Here is an 18,019-nt window from a genome sequence, read left to right on the forward strand (position 1 = left end):
TCTGTCTCATTTTGAATGACCCGGCCCAAACATTGGGTCCGGATTCTCCCCAATGCAACAATTCAGAGACTTCAAACATTTCCTCCAGCTTCCATCGAAGCTCCCATGGCACAAATTACTCATACCACAATATACTAACTCGAATTTACGGCGAATGCACCCGTTTTCAAAAGGTTCCGATCAAATGAGCCGCTTCAAATCCGCTTTTTTGTGTTTTTTTCTACTGTTTTCGGCGTCTGAATCGCTTTCAAGCTGCCAAGATATAGTACGAGTGAGTGAAGAGTTTACGGAGGCGTTGCTGTTGAGGCCGCTTCCCGATCGGAAGGTGTTGGCTCATTTCCACTTCCAGAGCACTGCGCCCCCCTCTCGAACCTATGGCCGCCACCATCACCTTTTCCCTAAATCAATATATCAGCTGGTATACCTTTCAGTTTAAGCTTTTTTTTTTTTTTTTTTCAAAATTTTATATCCAATTAATATGTGGGGAAATTGTTTACGAGGTCTACCGGTTATGATGTTTTAAGTTTACGCTATTTGTTACCCAATACCGAAACTTGCTTTGTGTGTTCTCGATTGTTTCGATGCAACTTTCATCTAGTGATGAGCTATTTTGTTGAATGATTAAGAGTTACATACAGATGGATGAACACATGTGAACATGAGTTGTTTAAATTAGAAATCAAACGTTTCAACTAGTGACTTGTGGTTTGATCATTTTTATGACTGATCCAATGGTTCAGAATTTAAAACATTTACGCAGCCACAAGTTGACATGCTTCTGGATACTTGGTGACTGGAGCTGCATCTTGGTTTCAATCTATTTTTGCTCTGAGATGCTATGGTTTCGGCTTGCTGGTTTAATCTGCAATGCAGCTCTGAGTGACTTTGATATACATGTGTAGTTTTTGGGTAGCTGCTTTCTCCTGTTGACGGTTTCTGAATAAGTCCTGAGATCTTGTTTCTTACCCTTCTAGTCCAATTCATGTTTTGTCGTAACATTTCAATACTAAGTTTAAACTCGATAAAATGTTTGATACTGGATTATTTGCTTCAAGCAGTTTGAATATTAATTGTTCGTCTTATACTGCAAAATCAGGTTCACAAATTCAAGGTTCGAGAGATGGAGCTATCTTTCACACAAGGTAGCTGGAATTATGAACGCTGGGGTGGATATGACCCTATATCTAATAGCAATGCAAAGCCTCCTGGAGTAGAATTATGGGCTGATTTTGACGTTCCACAGCACCAGGTTGAAGATTCCTGGAAGAATCTGACACATGCTCTTTCAGGGCTCTTTTGTGCCTCAATCAATTTCTTGGAGCAGTCAACTAGTTACTCTGCACCTCAGTGGAGTTTCCAGTCATTTTCAGGCAAATTGCGTTATGGTACATTGCCTCGTGAAGCTGTTTGCACTGAGAATCTCACACCCTGGTTGAAGTTGCTTCCATGCAGGGACAAAGCTGGGCTTTCTTCACTGATGGACCGGCCGTCAATATACAGGAGCTATTATCATTCTCAGAGGCTGCACCTGAGATCAGATGAGTTTGATACATCTAAGACGAGTACTGGGATAGTGCTTGAACAAACCCTTACAGTAGTTCTTCAACCAAACACCTTTTCTGGAAAAATATCACAACCCAGTTGGTCCTTGAGCTCATTATTTGGAAGGAAAGTAGGTGGAAAATGCTCTCTTTCTAATTCCAGTAATGTCTATGTCCAATTTGAGCAGAGTTTAGTATCTAAAGTAAAGGAATTAAGAGAAAAAATGGAATCATCAAAGAATGAGATTCTTATTCATGAAGGCTTAGAGAATAACCCTTTGTTTGAATTATCACTTCCCCCCAAAAGAATTATAAAAGAAGTGGAGAACTTGAAGAAAGACGGTTCGATCCTGTATGAATTTTCAGTTGAGGATTATGATGAATCTGAACTATTTGATTTGGGTTTAAGTTGGAAGGTGCCTGTGTTCTGGTCATGTCAGCAGGCACCTTTACATATTAGCAGATTCTTACTGGGAAGCGGGAATGAGAGGGGTGCTATAGCCATCTCGATGAAATCCACTGAGAGCAACAATGTTGAAAAGGCTGGTCATGATGATAAAGAATGTTGGTTGAGAGTTGGCATTTTCCAAGTGGTGCCTTGGTACGTCAAGGTCTATTATCATACACTAGAAGTGTTCTTAGATGGAGAATCTCAGCATACAGTGGACAACGTAGAGAAAATACATGTTTCACCCTCTGAAGACAAGGTGTCTCCTGGAGTGATGGAAATAATCTTGAGATTACCGTGTAGTGTTAGTACAGCTGCACTGACTTTGGAGTTTGATAAGGTATGCTCCAATAATCTCCGGTTATAATCTTTTGTAATTTTTCAAGACAGCTTAACAAAGTAGCTTTTTACCTGCTGTTCATTGAAATGTATAGTACATGCCGGAAAAACGCAAATATTATACCTTACATCACCCCTCATGTAACTTATCTAGTGAAGTTAAATGAGGTATTTGCTGTCAAGAACTGAAAGTGCACACCAGTTTGGTAAACATGGCAATATGGGCTATAAATAGATAAGTTATCCGTGTACAGATGATTAAAAAATGCTTTTCTTAGATCATTCCATCTTCAAATTGCATTCTGCACACTTATTAAAGTTTGCCTTTGTTTCTCTTTGAAGTGTTTGCCTCTCTAATCTACCTCTCTGAGTTTGAATTTAGTTTCTCTCAGTGCTATCTTTTATGAAACTTCAAAGATTTAATGTAATTTTCAGCTTTATTCTTTTGATGTTCTTATTTATTCCATGCTGTTTCACCCAGGGGTTTCTGCATATTGATGAATATCCTCCGGATGCTAATCAGGGCTTCGATATTCCATCAGCAGTAGTACGCTTCAACAACTTCCTAACAAACATTAGTTTTGATGATAATTCCGTAAAAAGAGTACCCATATTGTCCAAGCTTGAGGTATTGAAACTAGTAATCCTGACACCTTTAGGATTTGTTCTGGTTAATTTCTCTCCATTTTATTAAACATTTGCGTTTCCTCTTAGGAAAATATCCCAGTTCTCTCATACACGGAAGTACTACTCGTGCCTTTGACAACCCCTGATTTTAGCATGCCTTACAATGTGATAACAATCACATGCACGGTTTTTGCTTTGTACTTTGGATCATTGCTCAATGCACTAAGAAGACGTGTTGGAGAGGAAGAAAGGCTTCTGAGGGACAAAGGTCAGATATACTTGGACATCCTGTGGCATTCATATATTTCTATCACCTTGATTACTTCATATGCGCAACTTTTTATGAGACTCTCATATAAAACCATAGAGCAAAACAATATTCTGAGCTGGGTCATATACATCCCTCTTTTCCACTGAAAACTTAACCATGTGCGGATCACGGAATATTTAGAAATTAGCGAACAAGATTCTTTTGTTAATGAATTAGCATCCTGACACTACAAAGAGCATTTATAGGCAGCTGGATATTGTAGTAGGTCAGATTGTCTAAAATACGTATTTTAGCTGTTGGAAAAGTTAAGAAAATTGGGTCTATTGATGGACCAAATAATACGGATCGTCTTAGATTAAGATCCATGGACCACATGCAGCCATGTGGGGAAAAGTGATGTTTAATTAAAATGTACGTCATTTTTGTAACATGAAAGGTTATTGAAGGTTTTTAACCGTACATAGTGACATACCACATGTTTGAATTTCCATATCCGGAATTAATAATTATTCTTTCTACCAAAATTATACTCTGCTGGTGATGATGTTTCCTGTATTGATGTTGAGCTTGTACGATGCTCATGGTTATTCGAGGACACAGATGTAATGCGTGCACTATTTTCTTGCTCTGCAAACATAAGTTTTTAGTGGATTCTGTGTGATATGCAAAGTTACCTGAGAACTCGGAAAGGGAATCAAAGGAGAAACACACCAAAAAGAATAAGATCTGCTGGTTGCAATGCTTGAATTGTATCTATCTTATATACTTTTAGAGCTAAATCGCTCCTTTTATTTAATTATTCAAGTCTCTGTTCGGCTTTGTGGTCCAGCCTTCTGCCTTTCTTACATTATCCCTATCCCTGAGGTGCCTAGATTTCTTTTGTTTGCAGCTGCAAAGAAGATGGGTCCCCTGATGCTCATGCTATCTAAATTGTCTGCTAAGTTGCGAAGGAAACAGTGGGAACCGCCAAAACCATCATCCTCTCAGAAATCTGTCATTAACTACAAGCTAATTCTGAAAGTCCTGTTAGTTGCTGGCATTGCTTTTGCTTGGCAGTACTATTTTCAATGACCACTGGGGCTAGCTAGGAGCCATTTCCATGTATGATAGTGTATCTTGACAGTTAGGGATTAGCTAGGATGAGCATCAAATATTTTTCCCCATATTCATCTGTATTCACGCTTGTATCCTTGGATTACTGATTGATCAAAATCTGCTCCCACCCACTTTTATAGTATATCAGGACTGAGAGTTCCAGTCTTTTGCATTGCTTCCTTTAGAGGTGTACTCACTCTTGTATCCTTGGATTACAGCTTGATCAAGTTCTGCTGCCACCTACTTATTTTGTGCATCAGGAGCTCAGAGTTCCAATTGTTGTACTGCTTCCTTTAGGAGCCCTTGAAACTACTGTCTATTGCTTTTGCACATTACAGAGTGTGCCTACATGCGCAGGTGTTTACATGAATGAAACCGCCCCAAACGGTAATGCATGTTTGAATGTTATCCAACTTAAAAAGTTAAATATAAACCATAATTGAACTTAACCCGAATTGAGTTTCATCTTATCAAATGAAAAATATCGAACTAATATATTGACTCAAACGCAAACTAGTTATTCACAATCAATCAAAACGCAATGTCAAAAAGCTCAAATTGTTTTACAACTGTGTGCAGAGCAGGCTTGTCGCACTCAATGCTTACAACAGCAGAACTATTTTTGAGCCCTTTGTTGCCAATTTCATACAACATTTCGCATTGCTCCTAACCACAGAAGAGAGTATTTGTCGACTATCTCAGGTTCTTCTGATTATCTTATTTTCTTTAGAGGGTAAGCAGCAAGCATCTCCTCGTCTCTTGTTCTCTTCATGTTTCTACTGATAAAGCTGCATGAAAATCCACTGTTTGGCGAGGTACAACTGTCCTTTCGCTCCTGAAGACCTGGAAACACACTTGTGATGTTTTCATTGGGAAAAATAAGAGAGAAAACATTAGAATCTGCAAGTAAATTCCTAACAATTAATGTTTTCGCAACATACCTGAAACAGCTTCATCAGATTTTGTTCTCTTTAGATGACTTAAATCTTCTAGCAACCACTTTCTCTTCAATTCTTTACCACCTGTTGCCCGACCCACCAAATCTACTTGTCCTAAAATGTGAGTTTGCTGCATTAGAAGGATCAAACAGAAGGGAAAAGCAAATGACACTGAAAGACCATTTTCTAATCAGGTTTCAACAGTAAACTATTCGGCAATGCCTAGTATTCACAACACTCCGCCCCTGTAGTGAACCTCTGAAGCAATGGCCATCTTGATGGATTACAAATTTTGGAGCTCATCATTTGTCAAGCGGACAAAAAAATTACCTGAATTACTTCCCTTGTCATTTGCGCTGCTGTGTAAGCGGCAACGCACATGCTGCGGCCTTTTACTATCTCTAAGATAGCCCTGCTCGTTCGTTTTAACAGTCCCGTTTCCAGAATCATCTAGGCCGTGTGATCCTGATGAGTCGAGAGTCATTTGCTACTGAAAAAAAAAAACTCCAAAATACACACATCCAAGACAAATTTGGAAAAATTAAAACACATCTAAGCATAAACAGCAATATGTATAAGCATGAAGCTTCTATTCCCTGCATCAACTAAGTAAACCATCAACTCCAAAAAATTCAGATTGCAGCGTCATTAATTCTTTTCTACCTTTGCAGCAAGATGTTCATCACCAACTCTACAAAAAGTAAACTCCCCAAACATCAGCAGATGCGGGTGGACATCAACTCTTAGCAAATTATAGATTCGAAAACTTCTATCCGAACCAAATTTGGTGACACCAGACCAGTCTCATGGTAAAATATTGCTCTTCAACTGTACACCAATCACTTAGCAAAAAGGTGATTGGCGTGTTATACTATCGAACAATTAATTTAGATTTAATCAAGCTATATACGAATAAAAATTTCCCATACAGGCTCTGCATTGATCATTTCTACTTCCCAATAAAAACAATCATTTTTTTTGACAAGAGAGTTGTCTTTTCACTTCATTTCAACCAACCAAATTCTATTTCACTTAATCATCAGCCAAGAAAGAAACTTCAACAGAGACAACCACCTTTCTTGTACAAATAATGAAGAAAATAACAAGAGCACAAACAACAACAATCACAAAAGCAGAAAGTAAAAAAAAAAAAAAAAATATTACTTTTGGAGCCAACTTTGGAGAGCTTGCCGTCGACAAGGAGAGCATCAGAATCATTGGCGCCGGTGGACAGCCCGCGAGCAGAGAAGAAGCCAATCAGAGACTTCCACGTCACGGAAGATGCTACGAGGTCGACCCCTCTACTTATGAAGTGACCGTTGAGTTTGAGAGTATTCGGGTCAAGCCCGAATGCCCTAGCGATGGAGCCGAGGTCCAGTTTCTGCTCATCGCATGCAATTATCTGAACTATTTTCGAGACAGACGGGCAGAATAGCTTTATTCTTGTCTTCCCTTCTCCTCCTCCTGTCATTGCTTGTTGCTTTCAACGAAACAGTGAGGTTTTTCTGGGTGTTTTAGGAGTGTTTTGGGTTGGAGATGAAGAAGAGGTTTTGTGGGGTAGTTTGTGTGTTTGGAGGTCTAATGGATTCTGGAAGTATCTAATGAGTTCCTTGTGCAGCTTCACAAGCATATATTTATGGGAAGAGCCGAAGAGCTCTCTATCATATTCATTATTCATACTTGCTTACTGCACAAATAAGTTTTATAATTTAATTTATAATATATCAAAGATTTTATATTTCCATCAATATGATTTTATAATATAATATACAGAATTTTTAATCTAGCAAATAATTGAACCCATTATAAAACTTTGAGACATGATTTCTTTTTTCCGCTTATGGGTATTTATTAGAAAAAAAGTAAAGACAATATATTATATATGATAATATTTCCAAAACTAATTAATTAAGAGGGGGAAAAGAAAAATAGTTGATGTTGATGTTGATGTTGATCATCCCGGCGCCAAGCCTGAAATATAAAATGGGGGCGTTGAGAATCCAAGAATCGGTAGAGACATCGCGGAGTTGAAGTCGCTTCCGGAGGAGGGCAAGGTATCAGCATCTGTATGCTTCACATGGCCGACTCTTCTCCAACCCCCAACCTCATACTCCCAAACTCTGTTCACAAACCATCCTCAATCACCTATTCTTCTCAACCTCCGGGTAATTTCATTGCCAATCACAAACCCTACCTTCTTCCTCTATTTTTTCTTTCTCTTGTGTGGGTTTGTTTCGAATAATGATGATGCATCTTTCTCAGTTGCCTTTTCGTATGTGTAATGATCAGCTTCAGGATTATATCAAGAATTCCTGGTGTTACTTGTATTTTTCTTGATTTGCAGAAGGAGCATTCTAGTTTACTGATGGAAGTAGGCGAGAGATTGCTTCGTGAACTTGAAGCAATGGGATTCTCCAAGGATCAGGCCAGGATGGCTCTTTCTTCTGGTAAATCATTTTTGCTGAAATGCTAAATCTAGGATATAATGATTAAAATTCATAGGAATGGCTATAGGTATAATTTCTTTTGTGCATCAAGTTACCTGACACTGTAAAATCATATGTAAACCTATCATTCTTGCTGGACCAGGTCCTTTGATTCTGGTTGTTTCTCAATTGCTTCAGTAATTAACCTTTAGACTTCTTCAGGTAATTCAAGTATTGAGGCTGCTATAGATTGGCTTGCTGACCATGAGAATGATACAGTTACCAGTGAAACGCTGGCGGTCAGATGCTCAGTCTCGATAGACGTTGATGTCCTTGTTGTTTGTTATATAAAATGAGCTTAATTATTTGGTCTTCCTACTGCATTATTTAACATCTCTGCTACTTTTACTACCAGATTCCTGAGGCTGAAGTTGTTGTCAACATTAATATTGAAGCATCCGACTCTTTTCAAAATTCTGAAAAAGTTAAGTTGAGAGCACAGGAGCTAAGGTTTGTTTTTTATGCTCTTTGTGGGAAAGTTTCTCATTGCTTTCCTGTCTGATAATTACATATTTTCGTTCTTAGCTTTCTTCCAATCGTCTTCACTGTCAAATAGTGGTTGTTTTGGTAAAATTTTTATAGCTTTCTAACATAGTGGTTTTCCTTTTCTGATTTCCCCACATTGTGGATTCCTCTATTTTAGGAATCAAGCACGTAACAAGAAAGCAAATCAAGAGAAGAAACTGGAAAGAGAAAGGGAGAAGGTACTGTAGATAACCTCTTCATTTAGTGCAAAGAAATATTGGCTCTTTTTCATGTCATTTTAGGATTTATCAAGGTACACAACATTGGCACTTTTCTTTCTTCTTATGTTTCTTCATTGATATCAATTTGTTTTTCATTAGTTATGAGTAGGATCTGAGGTGTTAACATGTATTAATTGAATCATGAACTTTTCCTGAAGCTCTAATTCTCCTTTGCTGTACCACATCTTACCATGTTTTTGGCAAGAGAGAAAAACATCACATATATTGGTTTGTTTCATGTTCACTAGTTTCCAACTGCACCAGTCTTCTGCTGAAGCATTATATTTTATGTTGAATCAAAAAGTTTTTCTTAGTTGATGGTTGTGAAGAGCTCAAGAAGTTACATGACAAAAAGATGCTGAAATGTGACTTTTCATCAGAGAAGCTCAAGTAGGAATACAATGTTGGTGGGGCTGTTCTATTATTAGCTAAACTTCCTAGGCGCTTCTGTACATGTAGAATTTGGGAACCTATTCTAAAATTTAAACTGGTTTCTAATTGTAAGCATGTTTTGTCACCAATATCAGATTATTGATTGTGCTACTTATCTCATGTCAAAGTTTGTATACTTTCCACATTTGTCGGTATCATGTACTGTAATTAAATATTTTTGTTACTTGTAGGCAAGGTTTAGAGCAGGTAAAGAGCTCTTGGAGGCTAAGCGAACGGCAGAAGAGAGTGAAAGGAAACGGTTTGGATATGATTTTTTGTTTACCTTTTCTGTTGTAAGGTGTTTGTCCTTGTGCTTTCGTTGCTTAGTGCACTCACGCCAGTCCTTCATTTTGACTGAGTCTCAGATTTCTGGCACAGAGGAAAGCAGATAAAGAGGAAGAGAAAAGAGCGCGGGAGAAAATTCTTCAGAAACTCCAGCAGGATAAGGTACAGCTTAATTGTATTCATGTCTGGATCTGTGCAATTCACAAAGTATGGCTTGTCCTGGCTAGCTGCACTGGAATTCATTATGATTCTTGCGAAGCAAGTATAACCAAGAAAGAAAAGGCATGTAAAATCTTGTGAAGAAGAATGTACCCCCTGATTTTCCCGAATTGCATGGTCTTTTTTTTGCTAACTTCTTATTGTTCGAATTATTTGTCCCCGGATTTCATGCTACATTTCTTTTTCCTTTTTTTTTTTTTTTTGAACAATAGCATTTCTTTATTCTTCTGGTTGTCATTTACATGATCTGGCTTACTTTCACTGTGGTGGTGAAAGTTTATTTTCTTGTTTTTCTAAACTTTATTGTTTCTTGTATCATATTTCATTCTTCTGTGGTAGTTAGAAAGACGAGGGATGCTTGGAAAGGAAGCTACTCTACCGATGAATCCTGATACTAGATTGCCTCAGACAACAAAGGTACTAATTTTTTGGACTTCATCACCGACACTTGGTCTCTGAAATCTAATTCACAGGACAATGTGGCTCCTAATGTATTCTTCCACACTGCTGAATTGCAGCCTGTTGATGCTTTGCCTGTAAAGCATTCGGCAGCAAGAGAGCGCATGAGAGAATGTTTAAGATCTCTTAAGCATCAAAACAAGGTAAGCTGAGTTTAATCTTCTGTTGAATGTGTCAATGCTCAAGTGTAATGCAAGTCATAATCCTTGTGGACTATACTGGTTACATGCCATCTTCTCTCTCATGGCCTGCTGGTGTGGAGACATTTGTATATACCGATACACATTTTCTCCCATCTGCAATAACATTATACCATCTGATGTCTTAGGATGACAATGCCGAAGCCATGAGGGCATTCGGAACGCTCTTGATTTATGTTAAAAATATTGTCAGCAATCCTGAGGAAGAGAAGTTCAGGAAGATCCGCCTCAACAATCCCATGTTCCAGGTTAGACGCTAGAGCTTTATACCATGTGTAGCATGCCCCTCATCCAAAAGGTTATATTTCAATTTCCTACAACAAAACTATCCTGACACATGCAATACGTATAGGCAACAGCTTGGACAACTTATTTCAATTGTCCATTGCTTTTCATCCTAACAGGATAGAGTTGGCAAATTTGAGCAAGGTATCAAGTTTCTTGAGCTTTGTGGATTTGAGAGAGTGGAGGGAGGTAACTTTTTGTTGCTATGCCGAGAAAAGGTTGACATGGGCTTATTGAACTTAGCTGGGACGGAGTTGCAGAGTGCTTTGACGAACCCTTTCTTTGGACTCTTGTCAGGATAAGTTCAGCTTCTGGATTTACAATGTGATATCATTGGTGTGCTGAATGTGATTTTGATGCAGTTTCTCTAATCCCCCAGCCCAATGAAAAATATCTCAAATTGTATGGCAGTGGTAGCTGCGGATTGTTGTATGTTTCCAGAATAAGCTTACGAATAGACTATGTGAAGGATTTCTCTCAAAACTTGGCTGAAATGTTCCACAAGATTGTGGTGTTGAGTGTTGGAAAAGTATGTTCAGCCTCTTGCTTGCAGTCAGACAGACGTCGTCAAAATGTACTTTAATCACCTTGAGGACTTTATTTAAAGGACAGTTATTGTGAAAATGCACTTTATAGTAAATATTGTTATTTATTTATTTTAATACTAACAGATTTAATGAATCATAATTAATTGAGAGATTTATATATTATAATATAGAAATCAATATTAGGAGTAATAAATATAATTTTTTAACTTATAGAGAATCTACGAAAAAATTTAAGAAAGAATGATGTAATTATTTCTACTTTTATAAGTATGTGTAGACTGTAATTATAAATTCGTATTTAATAAAGAAAAGTGGTTTAGTTTATTGAGGCCGTCAGTAATTTATAATAGGGATGGTCTAATGGTTGGTGATTGAAATTAAAGTGGAACAATTTCTTTTATTAAAAAATTATTAGTATGTTTATTTACTTTTTATATAAAAAAGAAATTGGTGATCAAAGTTTATATTTACATAAAAAGAAATTGGGGGCTCCCCTCATAATGCATTACGAAAATCCCTCCTCAGTCATTTCCCTTTCTTTCTTAAATTTAAAATCACTGTTTGGAAAGCTCTCCTTTCTCCGGCAATTGCCACAACAATTGGCTATTCGAATTTAGGGTTAGGGTTTCAGCAGAATTTTTTGTAATTCGCCACACCATGTACGCTGATCAATTGGAGGCTCAAGCTAATAGGTCGGTTAAAGACCGTCTCAACGGAAATTATGCCTCCGACTCCGGTCGCCGCAGGCCTATCTCTGCCAAGAGGTTTACTTCCTTTCCCTTTACATACGGTTCTCTTTTTCTGTTTGAAAACTAACTTCCTTAGGTTCATTTTATGTGTTGCCGGCTGCCGGGTAGATAGCTCCCGTGGATTCTTTTGTTCTTTAAGGTTTTTTGTTTTTTTTTAAAAGATATGTTGTTTTCCCGTCATATTATTGGTTCTCTCATGTGGGAGAACTGGTTTAAGTCTTATTAGTTGTTGGACAGCATTAATTTTGTATTTCATGGACAGAGTAAGCTACATTATATCTGATTTGAGTGCTTGACCATGAATGACTGACCTTTAGTCTATAAGGGGAGCAAATTTCTTTAGTTGCATAAGTTCGACATGAATAAGAAGGTGGCAATTTTACTTTAAATTTAAGGGAAAGATGTGATGGATGCTTCCTGCTCAAGTCGGTGTGTGTGTGTGTGTGTGTGTATTCTTCTGAAATGCATGGTTTTAATAATTTCAAATATATTGGAGCAAATTTCACCTGGCAATTTTCGGTTGAGGTTGAAGTGGGGCTGGGAGTTGGTGATAGTATCGGCGCTCCTTGTTTCATAACAGAATGCGTCTAGCTCAGGATCAACTTGAGGGTTGCAGATCAGTTGGTGCATTTGCTAGTGTATAAGAGCTCCTGATATTATGACGTGATTTAAGTGTGAAATATCTGTTGAATTGGATGATGAAGCAGGGTTCAATTTTTGTAATGGAAGAAGAATCTGGAAGATCACGGCATCTTTGTTTTTTCTTTCCTGGAGTAAATGGAGCCCTTATCCTAGCGAATTCAATTTTTTAATGCAGACAAAGAGAAGATGACGACAAATGGGAACATGACCTTTTTGAGGACAATGAGCCCCAAGTCTCAAGTATGGAGTGTATGACTGTTGTTTCAGTAATATAAACCATTGTTTTTCACAATACTATGTTATTATGACATCTACACTGATTAATCTGGCTCTAATTTATATTTATGGCCTGCAAAGATCGAAGGGTTGGTGTAAAAGATCTTCGTCTGAAGCTCCAAAGAAAGAGTATTGAACAAGCTACTCGAAGTGTAAGGGGATCTGTTACTGGAGGGGCAAGGGATTTACGTGAGAAGCTCTCTGGTACACTATATTCTCGTCCCGTTGAGTCCAAGCCTGCACCATTGGGACCAAAGCCTGCACCTGAAGTCAGTAAACCTCCTAGGAAGAGTGTCATAGCCCAAGCCCCTGCGCCAGAAACAAAGGCCACTACCTCTGTACCAAAGAAAAAGGTTCAGCAGAAGGTAAGGAAACAACCCCAGCCTCTTTTCTGATACAGACACCAGGGGGGAGGGGTGGCATATCCTTTATTTCAATTAGCAACTTAAAATACAGAAGTGCCGATTTTAGCAGTATGTTTATATATTTATGCAGGTCGAGTCAGTGGATAATTTCCTTCAGTCCCTGGGTCTCGATAAATATTCAATTACTTTTCAGGCTGAAGAAGTATGTTCATTTACAGTTTCAGTTCAATGTTTCCAATTATCTATTTGCCAAAGTATTACGAATATAAGAACCGTGCTCTGTGATTTGGCAGGTTGATATGACAGCCCTAATACACATGAAAGATGAAGATCTTAAAGCTTTGGGAATCCCGATGGTCAGCTTTTCCTTATTAGGATTTACATATGATGTGAAATTTTGTCATTTATCAATTTCATGTCGATGATCTTTATCCTCATTTTACTTGTTAATACCTAGGTAATTCTTTAATTGTTTCTATTTTGTGTTTGCCACTATAACACAAAAAATATAGTTGATGAAAGGGATGAGAGGGGTTTAGTTTCACTAAAGCTGGTTCATTTTTCCCTGGAATGATACGGGTATAGTTTTTTTCCTCTTCTATTTGGAATCTTGCGGACATGCTTGCTTTTCAGTTGAAGGTCTTTTCATTCTATAGTTACCACAGATCTCACTTCTCTCTCTCCCAAGCACAAGTTCAGTTTGGTTGTTGTCCATCCATTTTGTCCTGTGTCTCTCCCCCCCTTCCTTATTCAAGTGCGCTTGTCTTGCCAATGACCTCTTCAAGACCTGATCCACCTGAACTTAGCTGGTTCTGTTGTTCAAACGTAACTTTGTAATTTCACAGCCAAGTGAGCCTTGTCTTAACACTAATCAGGACCAAAATCATGCACAACTTTTCTCGATGGCTTCAATAAGCTTGATCTATCCTTTTTAGACATGTTATTTTGAACTCAGAAAGTCATGTTTGATGCTCACAATGTTTAACTGTCATTCTGATTTTACCAGTTTAGGTCTTCCTAAACTTGATAACCAAGTGGACGAAAATGAGTTACTTGGAGATGTTTGTTTTTATTTCTATTTTCCTAAGTAGGTTTTGCTGTCTGGTGTGCTTGAAATAAATTGCATGACCATAACAAGATGATGCAGTTTGGTTACGCGGCAGTGTTGTTTGAGTTCATAGTTAAACAGTTTTGATGCTTGTCATAAAGAAAAAATGTGTTATGAAATGGTCATCACTGTGAAAAGAACTACTTCATTATTGATATTATAGTAAGAAGTGCAATTATGATGATTTCGATGTCAACTAGAAGGAAATGCCAAGTAATTTTGCAACTCTTCAGGATTTGTAAAACCATATAATAACGACTTCCATACGCAGGGCAAGGAACTTTGAAATAAACTTTCGCAAGGCCCATCTGCCTCTATATGTTCTGTTATATTTAGGGATCTTTCATGAATCAAACCACAGCATGTTATTTTCAGTAACAAATCCCACCCCTGCTATATCAGATGCTGTTAATTTGGCGATGCTTAAAGTGATTATAATAGGCATTTTTCATGCCCTTCTGGAATTGTCATTCCATTTGTTTTTTCAGGGTCCAAGGAAGAAGATACTTCTGGCTCTGGAGTCGAAGTCTGATGACTAGCTGGGATAGGTCATTCGGCTATTTTGAAGTCTTCCATCTTATTAACTGTTGGCCATCCCTCGGACCAACAGGCTTACTCATGTGCTGAAACAACTCCGAAATAGTCTCAAGTTGACTTGCTGAAAATGGGCTTGAACGAGCTTATTATTGTAATTGAAATATAGATGATCAACATTTGAAGAACTTCAGGATCTGAGATTGTGATTTTTGCTTTAGTTATCAAGATGATGGCTTGGTCCTTTGATATTTATATTCTATTTGTAGCTTTCCCAAGCACCTCTAATGTGCGTAGTTTTGCTTGGTTATAACTCCTGGTTGAGGACTTCCCATCATTGAGAACAAAGATTTATAGTCGTCCCTTATTCTAAGAACAAAGTAGTTGACGCTCAAGCTTGGCAGCAACTTTCTTGACAAAGAAAACATCTATTAAGCTACATTAATCAATCCAAGTGCAATGAAAGTTTAGGAACTGCATACAGCACTGTCCTCCAAAATCAATTGATAAGCATTGACATAAGAAAATGAATCATTACACGCGATGGAATGGCACATGTATGAAAGGCGGGCCACTGTATGCAAAGCCGTCTTAGCTCAGCCGGTAGAGCGCATGGCTTTTAACCATGTGGTCGTGGGTTCGATTCCCACAGACGGCGGTTGATGAAGTTCATCTTTTTTATGTATGGGTTTGTTTTAATTTTGCCATTGCTGTTGTTCAATGCAACTAGATAGTTTTGGTATTGAGATTTATGCTGATTGTTGAATTTCTAGTATACTTACACACGGCTTTGTCTAGCGACTTTTACAACGTCAAATGCTTTTGGAAAGATGGTTTCTCAAGGACCTCAAATCTATTCTATTAACCTGCAAAGACAGAGCCTCCATTTCCAAAATCCATGCCCTGGTTACTGTATCTGGGCTCTTCAGCAATGGAACTTCTGCTGCGCAGTTAATCTCATCATATGCAAGAACAGGTGACATAGATTTTGCCCGTAAGTTGTTCGAGAATTTGCCGAGAAGAGGGATTCATTCTTGGAATGCAATGCTCGTTAGTTATTCCCGTGGAAACGAGCCGCTTGAAGTCATAAATCTTTACAAGAAAATGAATTTGGAAAGAGTCAAGCCTGATAGCTCGACTTTCACAGTGGCAATCAAAGCGTGCACTAGCTTGTTGGACTTGGTGACGGGCGAGGAAATTTGGAAAAATGCAATGCAATGTGGATACGGAGATGATGTTTTTGTGGGTTCGTCCATCTTGAATTTGTACTCGAAGTGTGGAAAAATGGATGAGGCAGTGAGTGTGTTTGAGAGGATGAGTAAAAGGGACGTCGTTTCTTGGAGCACGATGATCACGGGATTTGTCAAGAGTGGGAGGGTAAGAGCGGCTGTGGATATGTACCGAAGGATGCAGAAAGAGGGATTGGAAGGTGATGGGGTTGTAATGATGGCGCTGATTCAGGCTTGTGCAAGTACTGAGGACACGAAAATGGGTTACTCTTTGCATGGGTATATGATAAGGAGAGGTTTTCCTATAGATGTTATGGTACAGACGAGCCTTATAGATATGTATGCCAAGAATGGAAAGTTGGACATTGCTTCTCGCCTTTTTAGGACTATGAGTTACAGGAATGTTGTTTCTTGGAGTACTCTAATTTCTGGTTATGCACAAAATGGATATGCTGGAAATGCACTTGAATTGTTAGTTGAGATGCAGAGTTGCGGTTTTGAGCCAGACTTGGTTTCACTTGTTGGCGCACTTCTGGCGTGTTCTCAAATTGGGTATCCCATCTTGGGTAGAGAGATACATGGATATATTGTTCGAAGACTTGACGTGAATCAAGTTCTTGGTACTGCACTCATTGATATGTATGCAAAATCTGGATTGCTTTCCCACGCTCGCGTATTATATGACAGGATGAGTTCTGGGGATGTGATTCTTTGGAATACCATCATTGCCAGTTATGGGATTCATGGTCAAGGAGAGGAGGCGCTCTCGATTTTCCGTCGAATGATAGAGGCACACACAAAACCAGATCATGCGACTTTTGCTTCTCTTCTCTCAGCATTGAGTCATTGTGGATTAGTAGGCGAAGGGCGACATTGGTTTGATGTCATGGTCAGTGAATACAAAATTCAGCCAATGGAAAAACATTATGTTAGTTTGATTGATCTTTTAGCTCGAGCTGGAAAAGTTGAAGAAGCTCAGAGTCTAATTGAATCCATGGAATCTGAGCCTGGGATTGCTGTCTGGGTCGCCCTTCTATCAGGTTGCCTCAACCATAAGAAGTTTTTGATAGGAGAATTAGCAGCAAAGAAGGTTCTTGAACTAAAGCCAGATACTCCAGGAATTTACGCCCTCGTTTCTAATTTCTTTGCTGCAGCAAGGAAGTGGGATGAAGTTGCAATGGTGAGAAAGGTGATGAAAACAGCAGGAATGAAGAAAGTTCCTGGTTACAGTGCTGTGGAAGTAAATGGGAAACTCCATGCTTTTGTGGTGGAAGATAAGGGGCACCCTCAATATCAACAGATTTTGGGAATTTTGGAGGAGCTGGAGCATGAAATGAGAGCTATGGGTTATGCGCCAAAGACTGAGTTCGTCTTGCACAACGTTGAAGAGGAAGTGAAAGTAAGAATGTTGTGGAATCACAGTGAGAGACTTGCTGTTGCTTTTGGGATTTTGAACACTGGACCGGGGACAAGATTGCTGATCACAAAAAACCTGAGAGTCTGCGGAGACTGCCATGAAGCCATAAAGTTCATTTCTGTCATAGTGAAAAGGGAGATAATTGTGAGGGACATGAAGCGGTTTCATCACTTCAATGATGGAAGTTGTTCTTGTGGAGACTACTGGTAGAGTTGCCAGTTATATCGCGAGAGATAATGAGCAGAACACACAGGAGAATGGAACTAAAAGAGTACTAAAATGATGATTTTCCGACAACATAGTACTCTTGGGTTCTTCGACGGCTGGCCACCCTCTTAACCGAGTGTATAAGCCCAAGAAAGCTCGTGAAGAGCTCTGCCACAGCTTCCCTACAAGCACATCTAAAAATAGCTGGCATGTATACGTGAAAAAGAACTCGTTCTTGGATTTGTTGAAGCAAAGATCATCAGCCATACCTAGCATGAAGTTTTTCTGAACTCATGCTAGGATTGACGTTGTAATTATAATGTTACACGGACTGCAAGTACAAATAGTTGGTTTGCAACATTTATTGTTATCCCAATGAGAGAAACTTGAGTGACCTTGTACTTAAGAGCATTCTTTGAACCGCATAAATTATACATACTAAGTTTATTTTCATTTTTGTTTCTACACATATTTCATAGTTTGTCTTAAAAATATTTCTAGTGAATTTGTCCCTCTTTTCTTTTTCTCGAACTGATAAAAAAGAACACAACAAACAAGAGAATTGACCTAGTA

At 38.5% G+C, this 18,019-nt stretch overlaps 5 protein-coding genes and 1 non-coding gene across 8 annotated transcripts; 5 read left to right on the forward strand and 1 right to left on the reverse strand.

Moving 5' to 3' along the window:
* The first annotated feature begins 67 nt into the window (after positions 1–67).
* Positions 68–4,564, forward strand: LOC105170147 (GPI transamidase component Gpi16 subunit family protein). Its single transcript, XM_011090782.3, has 5 exons — positions 68–418; positions 1,097–2,329; positions 2,810–2,956; positions 3,043–3,223; positions 4,116–4,564. The coding sequence occupies exons 1-5, from the start codon at positions 155–157 to the stop codon at positions 4,295–4,297; spliced, it is 2,007 nt and encodes a 668-aa protein (XP_011089084.1). The 5' UTR covers positions 68–154; the 3' UTR covers positions 4,298–4,564.
* Positions 4,565–4,796: 232 nt separating this feature from the next.
* Positions 4,797–6,874, reverse strand: LOC105170146 (amino acid-ligase). Its single transcript, XM_011090781.3, has 4 exons — positions 6,424–6,874; positions 5,590–5,724; positions 5,263–5,373; positions 4,797–5,164 (listed from the first exon to the last, which is right to left on the reverse strand). The coding sequence occupies exons 1-4, from the start codon at positions 6,728–6,730 to the stop codon at positions 5,034–5,036; spliced, it is 684 nt and encodes a 227-aa protein (XP_011089083.2). The 5' UTR covers positions 6,731–6,874; the 3' UTR covers positions 4,797–5,033.
* A 165-nt stretch (positions 6,875–7,039) lies between these two features.
* LOC105170145 (uncharacterized) lies at positions 7,040–10,995 on the forward strand. Of its 3 annotated transcripts, none has more exons than XM_011090780.3 (11): positions 7,040–7,424; positions 7,604–7,706; positions 7,908–7,984; positions 8,101–8,195; positions 8,389–8,449; positions 9,115–9,182; positions 9,289–9,370; positions 9,767–9,844; positions 9,946–10,029; positions 10,215–10,334; positions 10,491–10,995. In XM_011090780.3, exons 2-11 carry the CDS (start codon positions 7,625–7,627, stop codon positions 10,671–10,673), a joined length of 930 nt encoding a protein of 309 aa, XP_011089082.1. In that variant the 5' UTR covers positions 7,040–7,424; positions 7,604–7,624; the 3' UTR covers positions 10,674–10,995. The 3 variants fall into 3 exon arrangements, with proteins under 3 accessions (XP_011089082.1, XP_088740689.1, XP_088740688.1); XM_088884563.1 differs by having other exon boundaries at positions 10,215–10,384; positions 10,491–10,629; XM_088884562.1 differs by having other exon boundaries at positions 10,439–10,566.
* Positions 10,996–11,394: 399 nt separating this feature from the next.
* LOC105170250 (Sterile alpha motif (SAM) domain-containing protein) lies at positions 11,395–14,848 on the forward strand. The gene is made up of 6 exons (XM_088884564.1): positions 11,395–11,683; positions 12,486–12,550; positions 12,668–12,951; positions 13,082–13,153; positions 13,245–13,307; positions 14,548–14,848. Exons 1-6 carry the CDS (start codon positions 11,577–11,579, stop codon positions 14,596–14,598), a joined length of 642 nt encoding a protein of 213 aa, XP_088740690.1. The 5' UTR covers positions 11,395–11,576; the 3' UTR covers positions 14,599–14,848.
* A 330-nt stretch (positions 14,849–15,178) lies between these two features.
* TRNAK-UUU (transfer RNA lysine (anticodon UUU)) lies at positions 15,179–15,251 on the forward strand. The gene has a single exon. It is a non-coding gene; the product is annotated as a tRNA-Lys (tRNA).
* LOC105170144 (Tetratricopeptide repeat (TPR)-like superfamily protein) lies at positions 15,206–17,899 on the forward strand. The gene has a single exon (XM_011090779.3). It carries the CDS (start codon positions 15,410–15,412, stop codon positions 17,447–17,449), a length of 2,040 nt encoding a protein of 679 aa, XP_011089081.2. The 5' UTR covers positions 15,206–15,409; the 3' UTR covers positions 17,450–17,899.
* Positions 17,900–18,019: the final 120 nt, after the last annotated feature.

This window comes from Sesamum indicum, linkage group LG9 (genome assembly GCF_026168435.1).
Source record: "Sesamum indicum cultivar Baizhima isolate 11 linkage group LG9, ASM2616843v1, whole genome shotgun sequence".
Taxonomy (NCBI): Eukaryota; Viridiplantae; Streptophyta; class Magnoliopsida; order Lamiales; family Pedaliaceae; genus Sesamum; species Sesamum indicum.